The sequence below is a fragment of the Alligator mississippiensis genome, chromosome 3 (genome assembly GCF_030867095.1).
Source record: "Alligator mississippiensis isolate rAllMis1 chromosome 3, rAllMis1, whole genome shotgun sequence".
NCBI classification, from domain to species: Eukaryota; Metazoa; Chordata; order Crocodylia; family Alligatoridae; genus Alligator; species Alligator mississippiensis.
Window position 1 is genome coordinate 1,451,056 of NC_081826.1, and position 17,737 is coordinate 1,468,792.

Genomic DNA, 17,737 nt, shown 5'->3' on the forward strand with positions numbered 1-17,737 from the left:
TCGTTTCCACAAAAGCTAAAAATACCGGCGGCGCTGGCAGGAGCTGGAGGCCGAGGCCGAGGCCGGACGGCTCCTCTCAGCTATTCATAGTCTCCGGAGACCAGCCCCTGCTCCCCCCCCGGCCCAGGCAGGGTGGGCAGGAGCCAGGGCTGGCCCCGGGCAGCGCCCAGGGGAGCAAGGGCAGGCAGGACCCGGCTCCCCATCCCATCTGCCCTCCCATGCATGTGCAGACACACACAGGCAGAGGTACACGCCTGCACATGCACACATACCAATGCACACACACACATGCACGCCACACGCTCTCACCCTCCCCCCCCCGGCTCAGCGCCGGGCAGAAGGCCTGGGCACTGCAGCTTGGGAGCGGTGCCCGCCGCCTGCCGCCTCCCAGGCCCTGCCAGAGGAGCCGGACGCCCCGAGCCCGAGTGCGGGGTGCAGGGAGAGCAGCTTGGCCCCAGGTCAGCTGCGGCGGGGGCCACGGGGCCGTCACCGCTGCGCCAGGCCAGGCCCCTGGGCGCGGGGATACGGGCGAGGCAGGCACGAGGGGGTTAACTTGGTGCACTGCACCCTTGAGCGCCAACGTCAAGGCCCCCGTCCCTGCGATGCAGCCGGAGATAAGAGGAGCCGGGTGAGGGCCGCGGCCCCCAGATAAGGGGCTAATTATAGCCTGGCTGCAGGCGCTGACGTGTGGGGGCAGCGTGGGTTGGGGGCACCGAGGGGGGGCGCTGCCCCTGCCCGTCACACTCAGGCGCCCAGTGCACACGGGGGAGCAAAGTCTCCGGGAGTGTGGGGGGAAGCCTGAGTGCCCCTGAGCTGCTGCTCTGCTTTCTGCTCCCTGCCCTGTTCTTCCTGCTCTACCGGCTGCTCTTTTTGCTCCCATCCTCTGCTCTTTCTGCCCTGTGCTCCCTGCCCGATCTGCTGCTCTGCTTTCCGCTCCCCTCCTGGTATGTCCCTGCCATGTCCCCTCCTCACAACAGGCTGCCGGAGGTACTTGTGCTAAAACCTTGGCCAGAGTTGGCTTGAGCAGCAAACCTGGCCGTGGCCTGAGCGAGCTCCTGGCTGGAGGCGGGAGGGGAGACGCTGCGCGCGGCGTGGGACAGCACAGGACCCGCGCGACAAGGCTGGAGCAGGAACACCCAGGTCAGCACATGGAACAAGTTCACGGCCCTGCATGCTTGAAGAGTTTCCAGACACAGGAGTAATGCAAGACACCTGCACCGGACCGTGGTCATGGCCTGGGGAAGCTGCCCGACGCGGTGCTGCCTGCCTCGTTAGCACCCAGCCTGATGGACCTGGGAGGCCGTGTCCTGGCCGGGCTTGCAGACAACAAACCTGCCTGAGTCTTTGTTACCGAGCCGAGCCCGGGGACGCTCCCTAAGACCAGGGTGGTGCCGGGGTCTCCTGGCTGTGACTCCTGCCAGCCCCCCGGTCCCTGAGGATTCGGCACTGACAATGCATGGGTAGCACCCGACACGAGGCAAACAGTGACAGCGACGCTTATGGGTGCTGGCACTGTCTGTGTGCATGGCAGTGTGTGCTAGTGTGGGCCACCTGTGTGTGTGTACAGGTGTGTAGGCATGCATGAACACTTGTGCACGTGCACGAGTATATGGTGTATGTGCCAGCATGGTGCACGCATGCATGATGTGTGTGTGTTGGGTTTGCAGGCCTGCTACACACGCTTGTGCATGTGCAGGCATGCTGTGTGTGTGCATATATGGTGCATGTGCCAGCATGATGTGTGCATCCATGATGTGTGTGTGTTGGGTTTGCAGGCCTGCTACACACACTTGTGCACACACGGGCATGCTGTGTATGCATGTATGGTGTGCATGCCAGCATGGTGCATGTACGCATGTTGGATATGCAGGTCTGCTGCACACATGCATGGTGTGTACACGACACTTGTATGCGTGTTAGATACGTAGGCATGGTGCATGCACAGCATGTGCATGCCTGTGCCCACACCCCCCGCACTCTCTCCTTCCTGCCGGGCTCTGGGTGATTCCAGGATACTGCTCCTGCCCCCTCCACCCCTGTGACCCCTTCCCATGCCCCCCCCCCACTGCTTCAGGCACCTCCGCAGCACCCGGAGCAGCCAGGTAGAGCCCCCCCAGCCAGGCCAGAGACATGCAGCAGGCCTGCATCCCCGACACGCATACACCATGCACGTCAGCTGGGCCTTTGGTATAAAAAGGGCAAGAAATTAAATGCATTCTTTGCACCTGGCTTCACTGTGGCGGGTGGTGAGGAGATTCCCCCACCAGACCGCTCCTCTCCAGGGACAAGCCGGGGGGGCTGACCCAGACGGAGGTTGGAGCAGGGTGCTGGGGGGCTACTGATAAACTCATTAGTCTCAAACAGTCAATGGCATTCGCCCATTCAGCTCCTAACTGCAGCGTGCAACCCATGCCCGAACACCCGCCTCAGTGCCAGGGGCCTGGTGGATCGGGGCGATCCGGCTGACACGGTGCATTTGGACTTCCAGAAAGCCTTTGCCCAGGTCCCCCAGCAGAGATGAATGAAGGTAGGTGGTCGTGAGACTGCAGGGAACGTCCACGCGCAGGTTAGAAACTGGCTCCAGGATAGAAAGCGAAGAGGAAGCATCAACGGTAGGTTTTCAGGAAGGAAAGACGTAAACGGGGGGTTGCTGGGGGTCTGCGTGGGGACCAGGGCTGCTTAACTTAGCAATGACCTGGACAAGGGGTGAGCAGCGAGGGGGCCAGATTTGCAGGTGGCACAAAATTATTCCAAGCGGTGAAGACCGAGGTGAACAGCAAGGAGCTACAGCAGGGTCTGGCCCCTGCACACCCACATACTCCCCAGCGCGCACACGCACATGCAGGCACACACCCACACGTGCACACAGCGCCCTGCCTGCCTGCCTGCGTTCCCTGGGCCGCTGGCCCCACCTGCCGGCCGGCCCCGTCGCTGCAGCTCCGCACCAATGACCTTGACAAGGCCCAGGACTGCGCTGGGCAGCGCCCAACAGGTCTGCCCTGGGGGGGAAACAGGCCACAGGGACCCAGGGCTGAGGGGGCAGATAGGCCTGGTGCCTTGCAACCCCCGCTGCTCCGCCAGTGCCCCTCACTCCCCTGCTCCCCCCATCCCTGCTGGTGCTCCTCATTCCCAACCTGCAGCCCCCTGCCCCCCTGCCAGTCCTGCCGATGCCCCTCACCACTGACCCGCAGCCCCTGCACACACCCCTGGGCCCCCAGGCATGCCCCTACTCCTGCCCTGCTGCCCCGGCACCCTCCTGCGTGTGCACAGGTGACTCCGTCCAGTCAGACCTCGCTGCCTCCTGCCTAGAGCTCAGGCTCGGTCCAGCTCCGGCCCCAGCCCTGGTACAGCCACTGCCACCTGCACCCAGGCTGCGGCCGGCTCCTGCCCTGGCTGCCCCTCCCGGCCCAGGGGGAGCAGGGGGGATCCAGGGTCCTGTGAGCCCATCTGTCCCTGCTCCCCCCAGCCCAGGCAGGGTGAAGTGCATGCAGTTAAACATGCGTGTACATGCACTGCACGCACACACATGCACCCGCAAACATGTGCGTGCACGAGCACCCACCAATGTGCACTTGCACACCTACAGCACCTGCCCCCCCCCAACTCAGCGCCTCCTGCTGGCCCCCCCGCCCCACCCTTGTGCTGCCCTGGGGTAACAGTGAGGCCTGGCTGCCGGCTGGGCACGAAGGCAAGGCCTGGGCTGAGGCATGCGAGGCAGGGAGCGGAGCCGGGCACCACCCGTGCACACAGGCCTGGCCAGGGGCTCTGGGCTCCTCTCCCAGCCCTCCCTTGCCCCGCGCAGCCCCCGTGCACGCTGCCTGCACCCCTGGCCTGCAGGAGTCCCTCCACACCCATTCCCCCGGCTCCCTGCCCCGCGGAGACCACACAGAGCCCTTGCCTTGCCCCTTGCAGGCCGTGCCCTGCCACCTGCCCACCCCACGGCGCTGCCCCCTGCCCAGCTCAGCAGGTCCCCAGGATCAGGACACCTTCGCCCCCTCCCACCATTGCTGCACCTTCCCCTGGGCCCGTTCCCCCCCAGAGCCAGGCTGGCAGCTCTCAGGGTGGGTTTCCCTTGCCCCCAACAGCACCCTCCTTGCCTCTCGGGGCAGGGATGCTCCATGCGGGCACCCCTGGGGTCTCTGGCCCTACAGCAGCAGCTTGGAGAGGTGCAGGGAGCCCACCCCCCTGAGCCCAGATGCGTTGGCTTCAAATGCCCTCAGGATTGGGGGAAAAAGCCCCTGGGGCTACCGGCACTGGGGCAGGGGGGACAGGGCCCCGGGGGCTGAGCTGGGGGGCAGTGAGACGGGAAGCAAAGCAGCTGCGTGGCTGAGATGGCTCCAGGCTTCCCAGGACAACCCCACAGGTGCCAGGGACAGCGGGGTCGTCTCTGCCGCAGAGCGGAGACCCCCACCCCGCTCCCCGCAGAGCAGGGGCACCGAGGCCTGCGCCCAGCTGCAGCAAGGAGCCGCTGCCACCCCCAGCCTCTGCAGCCCAGCCCCACGGAGCAGGGGCAGGCTGGGAGCGGGGCCAGGCCGGCGAGGGGGGGCCCTGCAGTCTGCCAGCCTGCCGCAGCACGGCGGGCGCCGGCGATTTCTGCCTGCGGTTGCATTCGGGGCGGGTTAGATGCAGTTGGCCCACGCGTGCGGCTCTGTGTGTGTGTGTGTGTGTGTGTGTGCATGGAGAGAGAGCCAGGCTGCTGCGAAGAACAGGATGTGCCGGCTTTTCCCTTCAGGGTTGGTTAAATCGATTGCAGGAGAAAGTGCTGAAGTAGCGGTCCCGGCTCCCTCCAATGCAGAGGCTGCGCCTGGGTGAGTCACGGAGCCTGGGATGCAGGACGGAGACTGCTGACTCCAGGCGTCAGGCAGACACTTAGATCATGAGGGGAAGGGGGTGCCGCAGCGCACATGCACCGCTCACCTTGAGCCTGCTGCAGAAGGCAGGGCCCGCGCCGCCGCCCGCGAAGGGGGCACCTGCTGCAGGCAGGGGGACCCTGCAAGGAGACCAGGGCATGCTCTGCTTGACCCTGGCATGTATTACACACCCCGTGCCTCAGTTTCCCCCACTGGTTCCGGGCCAGGGCCCTGCTGGGAGGATGCAGCCCCCTCTGCAACACTGCCATGGTTGTGGGGAGCCGGGGAGCTGCTGTGGGCTCCCCTGCCACAGAAGTCCAGGAGCCACTGGAGCAGGAGACCAGCCTGTGCCCACTGTGACGCTGCCCACGGCAGCACTTTACGTAAGAAGAGGCATTAACCCAGATTTGCTGGGCAGAGGCCAACCCGCACGGCATCTCCCTCTGCCAGCATCCCGGGGCCGGCTGCCCGGCCTGCGGGAGGCTTCGCCGCGGCCTCTGCTGAGCTCTGCCGCTGGCACCCACCCCAGAGGCCGCTGCATTTCGGGGCTGGTCAAGCCCTGGGCTCCTCGCCTTGCCTGGCTGCTAGGCCTGGAGCTGGGAGAGCCAGGGGGCAGCAGCCTGGAGCACAGTGAGGGGTCACAATGACTCTCCGGCAGTGTGCTCAGCGGGGGCAAGCCCTGTCCCCCTGCCCTCTCCAGCCCAGGGGTGCTGGAGCCAGGACACAACATGGGGCCCGGGCCAAGCATCCTCTGTCGGCGCCAGCTGCAGCCTCCTGGCCAGCTTTCAAGCCGGGCAGCTGCTCTCTGCCTCCCTTGCACAGGTATTTCCCAGCCCCGAAGCAGCCTCCTGCTCCACCCCAGAGGTGGCTGCATTGCAGCACTGGGCTGCTCAGTGCCTGGAGCGGAGCGGCAGCTGGGCCATGACCCCAGGAAGAGGGGACGGCAGAGGGGGGCTGCAGGCCATGGGAAGGGGGGTCTTTCCCCTGCTTCCTGCCGTCCAGCACCTGCTCCCTGCCCCACGCAGGATGCATGGAGATGCCCCTGAGCCCCTTCCCTTGCAGGCTGCCATGCACCCTCTCCCACGTGCGCACACGGGTGTGCCCCCCACCGCCACGTGCGCCCATGCCCGACCCCAGCCGCCTCACTCCCCTCCACGCCTGACCTGTGGAGCCTGCTTCCCTTCCCACCAAGGGGGCCAAGCCCCAGGCCTGGGGGCTCCCGTCCCCACTCCACCCACCCGCGAGTGCTGGGGTCGAGGAACAATGCCAGGGCCCTTCCCAGGATCGGGCAGGCAGTGCCAGGGGGCCTGCCCGGCCTCCCCGCACACGGGGTGGGGGCAGGGGAGCTCCTTTGGGGGGAAACAAAGACAGCAGCAGGCGACGCGGGGTCGTTGCATTTTGTCTCTTTTATTGTGAAGTGCGCCGAGGCCGGTGCCCTTGTGCTTACTGGAATATCATCCAAAGACTGGCTCCGAAAAAGGGGTCCCCGGGAAAAGGCTCCAGGAACAGGGTTTAGATTCTTTACAGCTTGTAAAAATCATGTAAATTGGGGTTTTTTTGTTTTTTTGTTTTTTCTCTCCAAACGGGTATTTACAAGGCAGCGGCCACCTACGGGCTCCTTTTTTTTTTTTTTCTTCTTTTTTTTCTTTTTTTTTTCTAGTCTTAAGTTATATGCTGCATCGTATTGGTATTGTTCGTTAGCTGAAGTACAAAAACCAGAGGTCTAGCTAATACAAGGCCCTTCTACCTGAATTCTAGTAAGGTTTATTTTTTGTGGTCTTTTTTTTTGTCTTTTTTGTCTTTTTTTTTTTTGTGCTGCTTTAAGTTATTCATAAAATGGAAAGACTAAAAGAGGAAGAGGAGGAGGAAGGAGAAGAAGGAGACGAGGAAGAAAAGGAAGAAGAGGAAGAAGAAGTGCTTCATAGGTTAAAAACAGCAGGAGCATCCACATGGCCTGAAGCCGGGCCGGACCCCACCGACCCCGACCCCGCCTGACCCGATCCAGGCAGGCAGGCGGAGGGGAGGGGGGGCTTGGGAGGCTGGGGGGGGTGTGTGTGTGACACAGAGAGAGTGTGAAAGAGTGTGTTTCTCTGTGTGTGAGAGACACAGAGTGTGTTCCCCTTGTGTGTGTGTGTGTGTGTGTGTGTGTGTGAGACAGAGTGCATGTTCCTCAGTGTGTGTGTTTGTGACACAGTGTGAAAGAGTGTTTCTGTGTGTGTGTAACACAGTGTGTGTGTGTTCCTCTGTGTGTGTGTGACACAGAGTGTGAAAGAGTGTGTCCCTGTGTGTGTGTGTGTGAGACAGAGAGAGAGTTGGTGTTCCTCTGTGTGTGTGTGTGTGTGTGTCTGTGAGAGAAACAGAGTATGAGAGACTGTGGGTTCCTCTGTGTGCGTGCATGTGAGTGTGTGTGTGTGTGTGTGCATGTGAGAGTGCGTGTGTGTTCCTATGTGTGTGTATGTGTGCAAGTGCTCCTCTACGCTTGCCTGAGTGTGTTTCCACGTCAGCGTGTGCCCCTGTGTGTATGTGCCCCGTGTGCGTTTGCAGGTGTGTTTCTGTGTCTGTCTGTGAGTGTGTTTCAGTGCGTGCAAGAGAGTGTTTAAGATTGTGTTAATCTACGTGTGGGTGTGAGTGTGTTTGTGTGTCTCTGCGTTTCTCTGTGTGTGTGTCCTTGTGTCTGTGACTGTGTCCTGGCGTGCCTGTGACAGCCGCTCTATGTTTGCCTGTGTACTTCTGCGCGTGTGACACACTCACACACACAGCGGTCCTGTCTCTGTGTCCCTGTATCCATGTCCGTGGGTGCGTGCCCATGTTTCCGCATACGTGTCTGTGCCTACACGTGTGTGACTGTGTCTCTGTGTGTGTGTGTGCGCACGTGCATGTGCATCCGTGTGTGTCCATGTGCAGGTGGGCAGCGAGGACAAATCTCCAGCGACTTGTCCAGGCAAAGCCCACGGGAGACCCAGCCCAGAGCCCATGGCCCCCCTGGCCGAGGTGGATGTCCCTAGCCGGTTGGCTAGAAAAATGTAACTAAACTGCAGGCAGGTCCCGGCCTGGGGCCGCCGGCCTATCATCCCCTAAAACTACTATGACGTCAAAAGGCAGGCAGTGCATACATCAGAAGAGAAGGAAGAATCGTCATATACTCTATTCCACTACATTGGCATAGTCCCTGATATTCGTTGCTATTAAGAATATTGGATTAAAATGTACCTGATTTCTCAGTAATACCTATTTGTCTTAAAAATAACATGCATTACCTTAATTATTGCTCTAGTCAGTTCAGTCTCGGGCTCCGAAGGAGACGTATTGCCTTCAAAGATCCTACGCTAGAAGTTTGGCAAAAGAAATCCCGTCAAACCCAGGCCTCCAAAGCGGCGGAGAGGTTGGCATAGATTGAAACGCTTCTGGTTGCTTCTGTTGCTTTGTTTTCATTTGTCTGGTTCTTTTTGCATGCAAAAAAAATATATATAAGAAAGAAAAGGAAAAGAAACCCAAGGGCTGGGAGAGGCAGGAAGGAAGCGCGGCTCCGTGCTCGAGGTGGCTGGGTTTTTTTTCTGTGTGTCTTTTTTTTTTCTCTCCAAAAAAAGTGACGAAGACTTTGGCATAGTAAGGAAGGAAACTTGGCAACGAACTTGCAGAGGCGGCTGGGGAGCAAGACGACCATGCAACAGCAGGGGCCGGAGCCGGGTCCCCCCCCGGCTCCCCCCGCGGGGAATCAATGCATCCTGGGGGGGCGGTCAAGGCCGCAGTCGCCCCCTGCCCTGCCCAGGCCGGTGGGCACGGGCTTGGGGCTGTCGAAGGAACAAAAGAAGCGGCGAAAGCAACCTCGGGCGGACTTGATGCAGGCGGGAGGGCAGCGGGGGGGCCCGGGCTGGCTGGGCCCCCCTGTGGGAGAGGGGTGCGGGGGTGCGGGGGGCGTCACGTGCTTGTTCTTCATGGGTAAAAAAAAAAGGCCGAGGCCGTGGCCGGTGGAAGCCCAGCGGGCGGGGGCCGAGCCCCGCGCCCCGTCCGCCCCGGGGGCCCAGGGGGCCAAGCCGGGCCGGGGCGGCTCTGAGTCTGTTCCCGGAGGGAGCAAGGGCGGGGGGTCAGGGGCTGTGCTCTGTTCTGGAGTGGGGGGGGTCCCCGGGGAGGGGCCCCCAGGGGGCAGAGGTAGGGAGGGGCCCCGGGAGGCGAGGGGCCCTGGGGGGTTGGGGATCCCCAAGGCGGGGCTGGAAGAGGGGATCCTCAGGGCAGGGGTTTCCTGGGGGGGGGCAGGGATCCCTGGGCAAGGGCTGGAGGGGGGATTCTCCAGGGCAAGAGGGGGCAGACATCCCTGGGGTTAGGCTGGGAGGGGGATCCTCAGGGAGGTGGGGGCAGGGCCAGGAGGGGGATCCTGGGGTAGGGGGGCAGGGGGGAAAGGGGATCCCCAGGAAGGGGGGGGCAGAGATCCCCAGTGCGGGGCTGGGAGGGGGATCCCAGGGTGCAGGGGCAGGGATCCCCAAGGCCAGGGGGAAGGTAGATCCCCAAGAGGGGGAGGGGAGGATCCCTGGTGCAGGGCTGGGAGGGGGGTCCCGGGGTGGGGAGGCAGTCATCCCCAAGGCCGGGGGGGAAGGTAAATCCCCAAGGCGGAGGGGCAGGGATCCCCGGTGCAAGGCTGGGAGGGGGTGCAGGGGCAGGGATCCCCAAGGCTGTGGGAAGAGGGATCCCCAGGGTGGGGAGGGCAGGGCCGGGAGAGGGTTCCCCGAGGCGGGGGCAGGAGGTCCCCGGGGCGAGGGCAGGGCCTCCCGGGCCGCACCGGGGGTCAGGTCTCGCTGGGGCTGAGCGGGGGGCCGGCGCCCTTGAAGCAGGCGGACTCGTAGTGCTTGTTGAGATAGGACTTGAGGGCGAAGGTCTTGCTGCAGCGCTTGCACTTGAAGTGCTTGAAGGCCGAGTGAGTCTGCATGTGGGCGCGCAGGTTGGAGCGGTCGGCGAAGGCCTTCCCGCAGTGGGCGCAGCCGAAGGGCTTCTCGCCCGTGTGCGACCGCATGTGGCCCTGCAGCAGCCAGGGCCGGCTGAAGGCCTTGCCGCACACCTCGCACTTGTGCTTGAGGTCGTGCGTGAGCAGGTGCATGGCCATGGCCGGCATGGACACGTAGACCTTCCCGCACGTGGGGCACTTCTTGGCCATCTTGCTGTCCAGGCTGCGGTGCGTCTGCTTGTGGCGGCTCAGGTTGGACGAGGTGGCGTAGGTCTTCCCGCAGTCCCCGCACGTGTGGCGCTGCAGGCTGCGGGCACCGCTCACCACCTTGCGCCGCGACCGCCCGTCCGTGATGAAGAAGGCGTCCACCGCGTAGCCCTCGCTCACCGCCGCGTCCCCGTTGATGTAGCCGCCCGCCAGCCCCGAGTGCGGGCTGTCGGGCTGGTCCGAGTCCGGCGCGCCGTAGTCGCCGTGGGCGCCCGGGTAGATGGGCTCGGGCGAAGGGACCTTGATGGCGCTCTCGCTCTCGCCCTCGTAGGCGCCGGGCGGGATGTAGTCGCCGATGTAGCCGCCCGCGGCTGCCGGAGACAAGCCAGCGTTAGATGCCTCCAAGCGGCCCCCTCCCCAGCCCACCAGGCCTCAAGGTCAGCCCTCCGCGGAGCTCCTCGCGCACCCGCGCTTATGCAACGCGCTGCAGACATATTGCCACGAACAAAAGCCGGCGGAGCCAGCCCAGCCCTCCCCGGAGCAGCCGGTGCCCTTGAACTCGGACAAAAGCGGCTCCCCCCGGCCCCCTCCCGGCGCAAGATGGCTGGGGGCGGCCGCATGCCAGGGGAGGCAGCGCAGGAATGCGCCGGCCCCGCTCACCCTTGTCATGCAGCCGGGAGCCGAAGTCGTTGCGGGACCTGCCGTACGAGCCCTCCAGCTCCGCCGGGGAGAAGTCATCGAGCTTGACCTTCTTGACCAGGAAGGACCTGGGCATGGTGCCTCCGGGTGGGCGCCGGGCCGGGGCTGCGGTGCCTCCGCTCCGGGCGCTGCCCCTGCGGCGGCGGGGCCCGGCGAGGACAAAGCCGGCGCTGGCTCATAAGCCCCGGCGGGGCCGGCGCAGCCCCGAGCCGGCGTTCAGCACCGGACAGCGCCCGCCCGCGCCCGCGCCGCCGCTGTCCAGGGTACTGACGGCGCCGATCAGCTGTGGGGCTTTATAAGGCGGCGATCAGGTGGCGACGGAAATGGAAATGCTTAATTTAATCCATCACCCGAGAAAAAAAAGCAGCAGCCGAGTCTCCCGAGAGCGGCGGGGAGCGGGGGGGGCTCACTGCGCTGTTGTCCGTCGCCTCCTGCTCTGCCGGCCCCCGCGCGCCCCGGCCCGCCTGGCCCGGCCCCCGCGCCGGCTGATGGATGGGCCGGCACCAGCCCCGCCGGCCTGGGGGAGGGACTCGGCCGCCCTGCTCTACCCACTAGCCTCCCCTCCCCTCCCCTGTCAGAGCCGGGGGGAGGGACTACAGCACCCTGCTCTACCCACTAGCCTGCCCTCCCTCCCGAGCTGGGGGAGGGACTAGGGCGCCCCTGCTCTACCCACTAGCCTGCCCTCCCTCCCCTCCCCTGTCAGACCTGGGGGTGGGAACTAGAGCACCCTGCTCTACCCACTAGCCTGCCCTCCCTCCCCTCCCCTGTCAGACCTGGGGGTGGGAACTAGAGCACCCTGCTCTACCCACTAGCCTGCCCTCCCTCCCCTCCCCTGTCAGACCTGGGGGTGGGAACTAGAGCACCCTGCTCTACCCACTAGCCTGCCCTCCCCTGCCCAGCTGGGGGGGAACTACAGCACCCTGCTCTACCCATTAGCCTGCCATCCCCTCCCCTCCCCTCCCGAGCTGGGGAGGGACTAGGGCGCCCCTGCTCTACCCACTAGCCTGCCCTCCCCTGCCCAGCTGGGGGGGAACTACAGCACCCTGCTCTACCCATTAGCCTGCCATCCCCTCCCCTCCCCTCCCGAGCTGGGGAGGGACTAGGGCGCCCCTGCTCTACCCACTAGCCTGCCCTCCCCTGCCGAGCTGGGGGAAGGACTACAACATCCTGCTCTACCCACTAGCCTGTTCTTCCCTCCCGAGCTGGGGGGGAACTACATCACCCTGCTCTACCCACTAGCCTGCCCTCCCCTGCGGAGCTGGGGGCCCAGAGCAGAGCAAAGCAGAGCTGGACCATCTCTTCTCCATAAGCACGTGGGAGAAGAGGGGGGACGAGGGGGCGAGGAAGGGCCACACTCTTGCATGAGGGCAGCGAGGAGCTGTGCCTGCTCCGGGGTAGTGGTTAGAGCAGCGCGGCGGGGCAGGGCAGGGCAGAGGGCTGGGTGCAAGGGGGCAGGGTGGGAGTGTGTCTCAGTGCTCCCCTGGGGGGGGCGAGCTAGGGGGGAGAGCAGGGATGCTCTGGGGACTCCCCCAGCTCTGGGAGGGGAGGGGAGGGGAGGGGAGGGTTAGCTAGTGGGTAGAGCAGGGATGCCCTGGGAGGGGAGCGGAGCAGGCGTGAGCAGCTGCCTCCCCAGCCAGGGAGGACCAAGCCAGGGCTGCACTCCTGGCTGCTCCCCAGGGCAGGTATCCGCCCCCTCCATGGTTCTCGACACCATAATGCCCACCCGTTGCCCACCTTGGCACTGGGAGGCCCAGCTTATCCATGCTGGTGCCCAGCAAGGGCAAGGCAGCCCCAGTCTCCAGTCCCACTTATGCCATGCCCATGTAGACACACCAAGGAGTGGGGTCCAGGCCTGGGGGCTTTTCTTGGGTACCACCAGCTCAGTCCTGGCTCGGGCAGGGTTCCCAGCACACAGAGCCCGAGGAGAGGCCTGGCCAGGCTCTGCCTATGCGCGCTGATAGCCAGGGCGGCACTTGTTCGGCTCCCTGCGACCATGGCCTCTTGCTGCATGGACACTTCAGGGCCGATCCTGGGGGCAGATCATAGCCCAGGGGACTGGACATCCTCCTTGGGCTGCCTCCTCTCTTGGCCCTGATCCTGAGCCCTTGGGACTGGGGCAGGCAGGCTGAGGGAGGCCCAGGGCTCTTGAGGCACCCTCCTCTGGGCTCTTACCTCCCCAGCCTGCCCCTGCCCCTGGTCCAGGCTGCTCCCGGGCCTGCCGGGCCTCTCTCACTGCCCCACGTCCCCCTTCCCCCAGCCCCTGAGCAGCCTGGCGGGGATCCTCCAGGCCCTGGCCCTGGCTCGGATTTTCCACCCTCCCTCCTTGCCGCAGCAGATGGATGCGCCTGCAACCAAGCGAACAATCTGCAGGCGCCTGAAGTTTACAAGTCACTCTCTGACATCACGCCGGCCCAGCCAATGGCGCGGGCCTCATGGTAATGAGCAGCGCTGGAGAGCAGAAGGTCCCCCCTTCCACAATGATTCCTTTAGGAGACATATGTCCCTAATTAACAAATATCTAGGAACAGGCCTGCGCGCTATTGTTTTACACCGTGTAGTTTTTGTTCACTTCTGCAGAGAGGAGCCCGGGAGCCAGCCGAGGTGACACGGGCAGCCACGCGGCCATGGCCTCCTCCCGGCCCCCGGCTCCCCCTGCAAGCACCCCACACCACGGCACCCCAAATCTGGACCTGGGTGTGCAGTCTGCCTGCCCGTCCCCTCCCCTTGGCCCCGCTTCCATGCATGTGTTCGCATCAGTGAACAGGTCTGGGTGGCTGCAGGCACCAGCATGCCCGGGTGTGCACGTGTGTTGGGGGAAAGACAGGAGCTCATCAGACTCCTGCAGAAAAGGCACACACATGTGTGTACGCACACACACACATGCATGCACATGGAGACGTGCACATGCAGACATGCACACTTGTGTAAAGATGTGTGCACAAATGCATGCGGACATGAGCACGCATGCACACGGCCATGTGCACACATGCATGCAGGGTGCAGGGGTTTCCCAGTGCAGGGGAAGCCGATTCTCAACCCCGAAAGGAACCGGAGCCACATGGCCTGCGCGATGTTTCCTTTCGGAAGGAGCTGGGGCTGGATCCGGCTTCCTCTGCCCTCTCCCAGGCAGGCCAAGAGGCAAGTGCGTGGCCTTCCAGCCTCGGGGCAGTCCCTGGAGTGGGAATCCCCAAGACCTGGGCAGATGCGCCTGTCCCTCTCTCGGGCCCTGAACCCCCCGAGCCCCACCGGTGCACACACGTGTCGCCCAGCCCTGCAACGTGGCCGCAGGCATCACGAGCCGAAGCTGAGGGCACCGCGGGGGCAGGGAGGCCGTGGGGATACCTCCGCCAGGGAGGGGAGGGCACAGCTGTGACGAGGCGCCCACGCCAGCCACCTCCCCTCCGCGGCCTCCAGCGGCGGCTCGATTTGATCTGATTACCAGATTAAGACTTCGCTGCACAAATGTCACCCGAACCCGCGCACCGGCGGAGAGCGTGCGACGGTCTCTGGGCTAATGAGGCCTTTTCAAGCCTGCCTGTAATACCTCCACACACCAGCGCCAGCCCCAGCCCAGCCCCGCCGCGCAGGCAGCTGCCTCTGGAGAGAAAGGGAGCCCGCGGCTTGGAAAGTTTCCAGGGGAAGGGGTTTGGAGGCGAAGGCAGGGGCTGGCGGCACCTGGTGCCAAGCGAGCGAGGAGGCCGGGGGCAGCGGGGGGGCAGGAGGGGGTCGAGCGGGATGGAGCCGGCGAGCACGCGCCTCTGTGGGGAGGACCACAAACACGTCGCACAGACACAATCAGCAACACGAGCCCCAGCACAACAGGCAGGCACGTGGTGGCACCCAGCTGGGTGAGCCACAGGCACACGCGTGTGCACACACACACACCAATCAGGCATGCCCCATCAGATAAGACCCCCCCAGAGGCAATCATCAGGCACGAAGGACCCCCCCCGACGTCTCTGAGCCAGTAGCAAATCCACACGCACACAGCCAGGCTCTCTGGCACGTATGCCCTGGCACAACAACACGCAAGCACACGGCCTGTTGGGGACACACATGCACGCACACACATGCAAACCAGTTGGGGCACACCCACATACACGCCATCAGATAGGACCCCCCCACCCCAGAGCCAAACATCAAATTCACATGTGCAAATTCAGGCTCTCTGCCATGTATGCCCTGGCACAAAGACACACAAGCACAGCCACAAGCACAGACACACACACATGCACACCACTTGGGTGTACCTGCATGTACACACCATCAGATAACCCACACCCCCGCCCCGAGAGCCAAGCATCAGGCATGAAGACCCCCCCCCCCCAGAGCCAAGCACCAAATCCACGTGCACAAAGCCAGGCTCTCTGACACGTATGCCCTGGCGCAACACACAAGCACACGTACACACATGCACACCAATTGGGCACACCCACGTGTAGACACTGCCAGATCAGACCCCCCCAGAGCTAAGCATCAAATCCATGCATACGCAGCCAGGCTCTCTGCCATGTACGCCCGGGCACAAAGACACACAGGCGCACACAGAGTCAGGGACATGCACACATGCACACCAATCAGGCACACTCGCACATACATGCCATCAGATAGGACCCCCCCAGAGCCAAGCATCCAATCCACATGCACACAACCAGACTCTCTGACACACCTGCGCTGGCACAAAGACATGCAAGCACACACAATTGCACACACACGGTCGGCAGGGGCACACGCACACGCAATCAGACACGACAGCCTCCCTGTCACCCACAGCCAGGCCCTCTCACCCGGGCTGACACACTCTCCAAGGCCCACGCAAGGCTGGGGCACACAGATGCACACGCATCCTGCGGCACCGGCTGTTCAGCCCCGCTGCCATCCCACGGATGCCCCAGTAACACGGGCACCCCCAGGCAGCCCTCCCCGCCGGGCACAGGGACGCGGGCCGGCACCGACCTGGCCCAGGGGGTGCCGGGAAGCGCGGTGGGTCCCTGCCGGCTGAGCCGAAGCGGGGCCTTGGCCTGATCATTACCCAGGTAAGTGCAGTAATTGAGCGCTGGATGTTGCCAAGAAGTGCTGATTTCAGCTAAATGGGGAAGAAAGATACAAGCTCCGTTCATTTGCATAATAATAGTCTATGAGGCAAAGCAACACTGAAACGTCTTGTCTGCTGCTAAATCAAAGAGCTTCATTAGCATTTAATTCTCACTCTTACAGCGCCGCTCGCGAGCCAAGAAGGCGAGCGCTTCGCAGCCCCGGGAGCCAGGAAGCCTCCGGCCCCCGAGGAGCCCAGCGCGGCCCAGCCTGCACCCCGGACACTGCGGCCGGCACCGCCGGGCCCTGAGACCACCCCTGCTCTGCCCAGCGGGTGCGGGGCAGCTCCGGGGCGCTGGCACAGGCCCTTGGGGGCGACGAGCTCTACCGCTCCCCCTCCCTCCCCAGGCCTGCGCTTCCCTCATTGTCTTTGTCTGGGGCTGCTTCTGCCCAGGCCTGCGGCTGCCGTGCAGAGCAGCCAGGATCCGGGCCTGCTGGTGGGCCTGTGGAGGGCAGCTCCACCCCGGTGGGGTTGCACCCTGTGCCCGGGCCGCCGGGAGCCCGGTCCCCCCGGGAGGCTGGAGTGAACTTTGTCACTGCTCTAATTGCCGGATCCTGCCCCTCTCGCGGCCCCTTCCCCAGCAGGGCCCCGGTGCTTGAATATGTTATTAACTTTATTGTCAGGTCCTGCCACCGGGGTTGATCTGCATGAGCAGCCCTGGCCCTGGGGCTTTGGCGGCTCAGGCAGAAGGTGCAGCTGGGGCCAATTCGCCCGCCACCCTCCCCTCCGCACCGCAATCAGCTGCACCAGCGGGGAGGGCTGCGAGTCGAGCTGGGGCATCCGGCTGCTTTCGGGAGCTGGCACCGGGGCTTCCAGCGCTGCAAGACCCGCCTGCAGCCCCGAGCCGGCGGTGACGGGGCTCTGGGAAGCTGGTGCATGTGATTCAGTTAGTCTAGGAGGTGCAACTCTACCCGCACAGGCTGGGGCAGGCCAGGCTCGTGGTCTGCTCTCTGCCCCTCCGCCTCTTGAGTCCAGGCACCGGAGCAGGTCCTGGCCGGTCACAGAAGGGGCTGGGGGCTCCCAGCCACGCGTAGGCAGGGCACAGGGAGAGAGCCGGCCTGGGGGAGCTCACTTTGGAGGTCCCTTTCGTCGGCACTTGGGAAAGCAAACGCAGAAGCCCTGTCTGAAGTGCGTTGCCACCTGCAGAGCTCAGCTCTGGGCAGGGAGGACAGGCCGGGACCCGGATGTCGGGTGGGCCTGGTCTGCCCCCCTGTGCCCAAAGGGAGGAGGCAGGCTGGGCCAGTGGTTACAGCCCACGCCTGGGAGACCTGGCTCTGCCACAGAGATCCCCTCGGACCTTGGCCAAGTCCTTTCTGCTGCCAGTGCCAGCTGCTGCGGCCCAGTGACACCAGCCTGGAGGTCCCTGCCACCTCCCCCGGCCATGGTGGCTTCCACCCCGGCCCGGCACGTGCTGCTCCCCTCTCTGGTCTCTGCATGGTGCCAGGCCCTGAGCCAGGGGGTCCTGGAGGGCACCAGGGGGGGAGGAGCTCCAGGGCACCCGCCTGCTCTGCACCACCTCGCACCCGCTGCCTCCCCTGATCAGCCCGGGGGGGCACTGAGCCCGCAGAGCCGGGAAAGCTGCGTGACCTGGTGGCCCTGCCTTGGTGTGAACCCCTCCAGGGACAGAGCAGGAACCTGGGCTCTGCCACTGCCCCCAGGCACGGCCCTGGTCATGTCACTTCACCTCTGATGCTCCCTACACGTTCCCGCTCAGCTTGGTCTCAGCGCCGTTGCCAGGACCCATGCTGGCTCGGGAGCGGAGGCAGGGGGGGCTCTGTGCCCTCGTTTGGCCCTGCCTTGCTCCGCAACTCAGGTTCCCCGCCAGCCCCGTGCCATCCCAGGAAGGCAATGGGCACAGATGCTGCTTCCTGACTCAGCTGGGCCCCCCCGGCCCGCTCTGCAGAGCCCAGCCCAAACCGTGCGCGGCTGCCGGGCCCTGCTCCCCGGCCC

At 64.3% G+C, this 17,737-nt stretch overlaps 2 protein-coding genes across 3 annotated transcripts; one reads left to right on the plus strand and one right to left on the minus strand.

The window, feature by feature from the left end:
• Positions 1 to 743: 743 nt before the first annotated feature.
• Positions 744 to 6,765, plus strand: LOC109286224 (uncharacterized). 2 transcript variants are annotated; one of them, XR_009460603.1, is made up of 3 exons: positions 744 to 2,612; positions 4,733 to 4,808; positions 6,676 to 6,765. XR_009460603.1 is itself a non-coding variant. In XM_059723640.1 (3 exons), the coding sequence occupies exon 2, from the start codon at positions 3,508 to 3,510 to the stop codon at positions 4,621 to 4,623; it is 1,116 nt and encodes a 371-aa protein (XP_059579623.1). In that variant the 5' UTR covers positions 744 to 1,140; positions 2,489 to 3,507; the 3' UTR covers positions 4,624 to 4,808; positions 6,676 to 6,765. The 2 variants fall into 2 exon arrangements, 1 of the variants encoding a protein (XP_059579623.1); XM_059723640.1 differs by having other exon boundaries at positions 744 to 1,140; positions 2,489 to 4,808.
• Positions 6,766 to 8,254: 1,489 nt separating this feature from the next.
• On the minus strand, positions 8,255 to 10,846 carry SCRT1 (scratch family transcriptional repressor 1). The gene is made up of 3 exons (XM_059723641.1): positions 10,654 to 10,846; positions 9,660 to 10,364; positions 8,255 to 8,735 (listed from the first exon to the last, which is right to left on the minus strand). Exons 1-3 carry the CDS (start codon positions 10,766 to 10,768, stop codon positions 8,566 to 8,568), a joined length of 990 nt encoding a protein of 329 aa, XP_059579624.1. The 5' UTR covers positions 10,769 to 10,846; the 3' UTR covers positions 8,255 to 8,565.
• Positions 10,847 to 17,737: the final 6,891 nt, after the last annotated feature.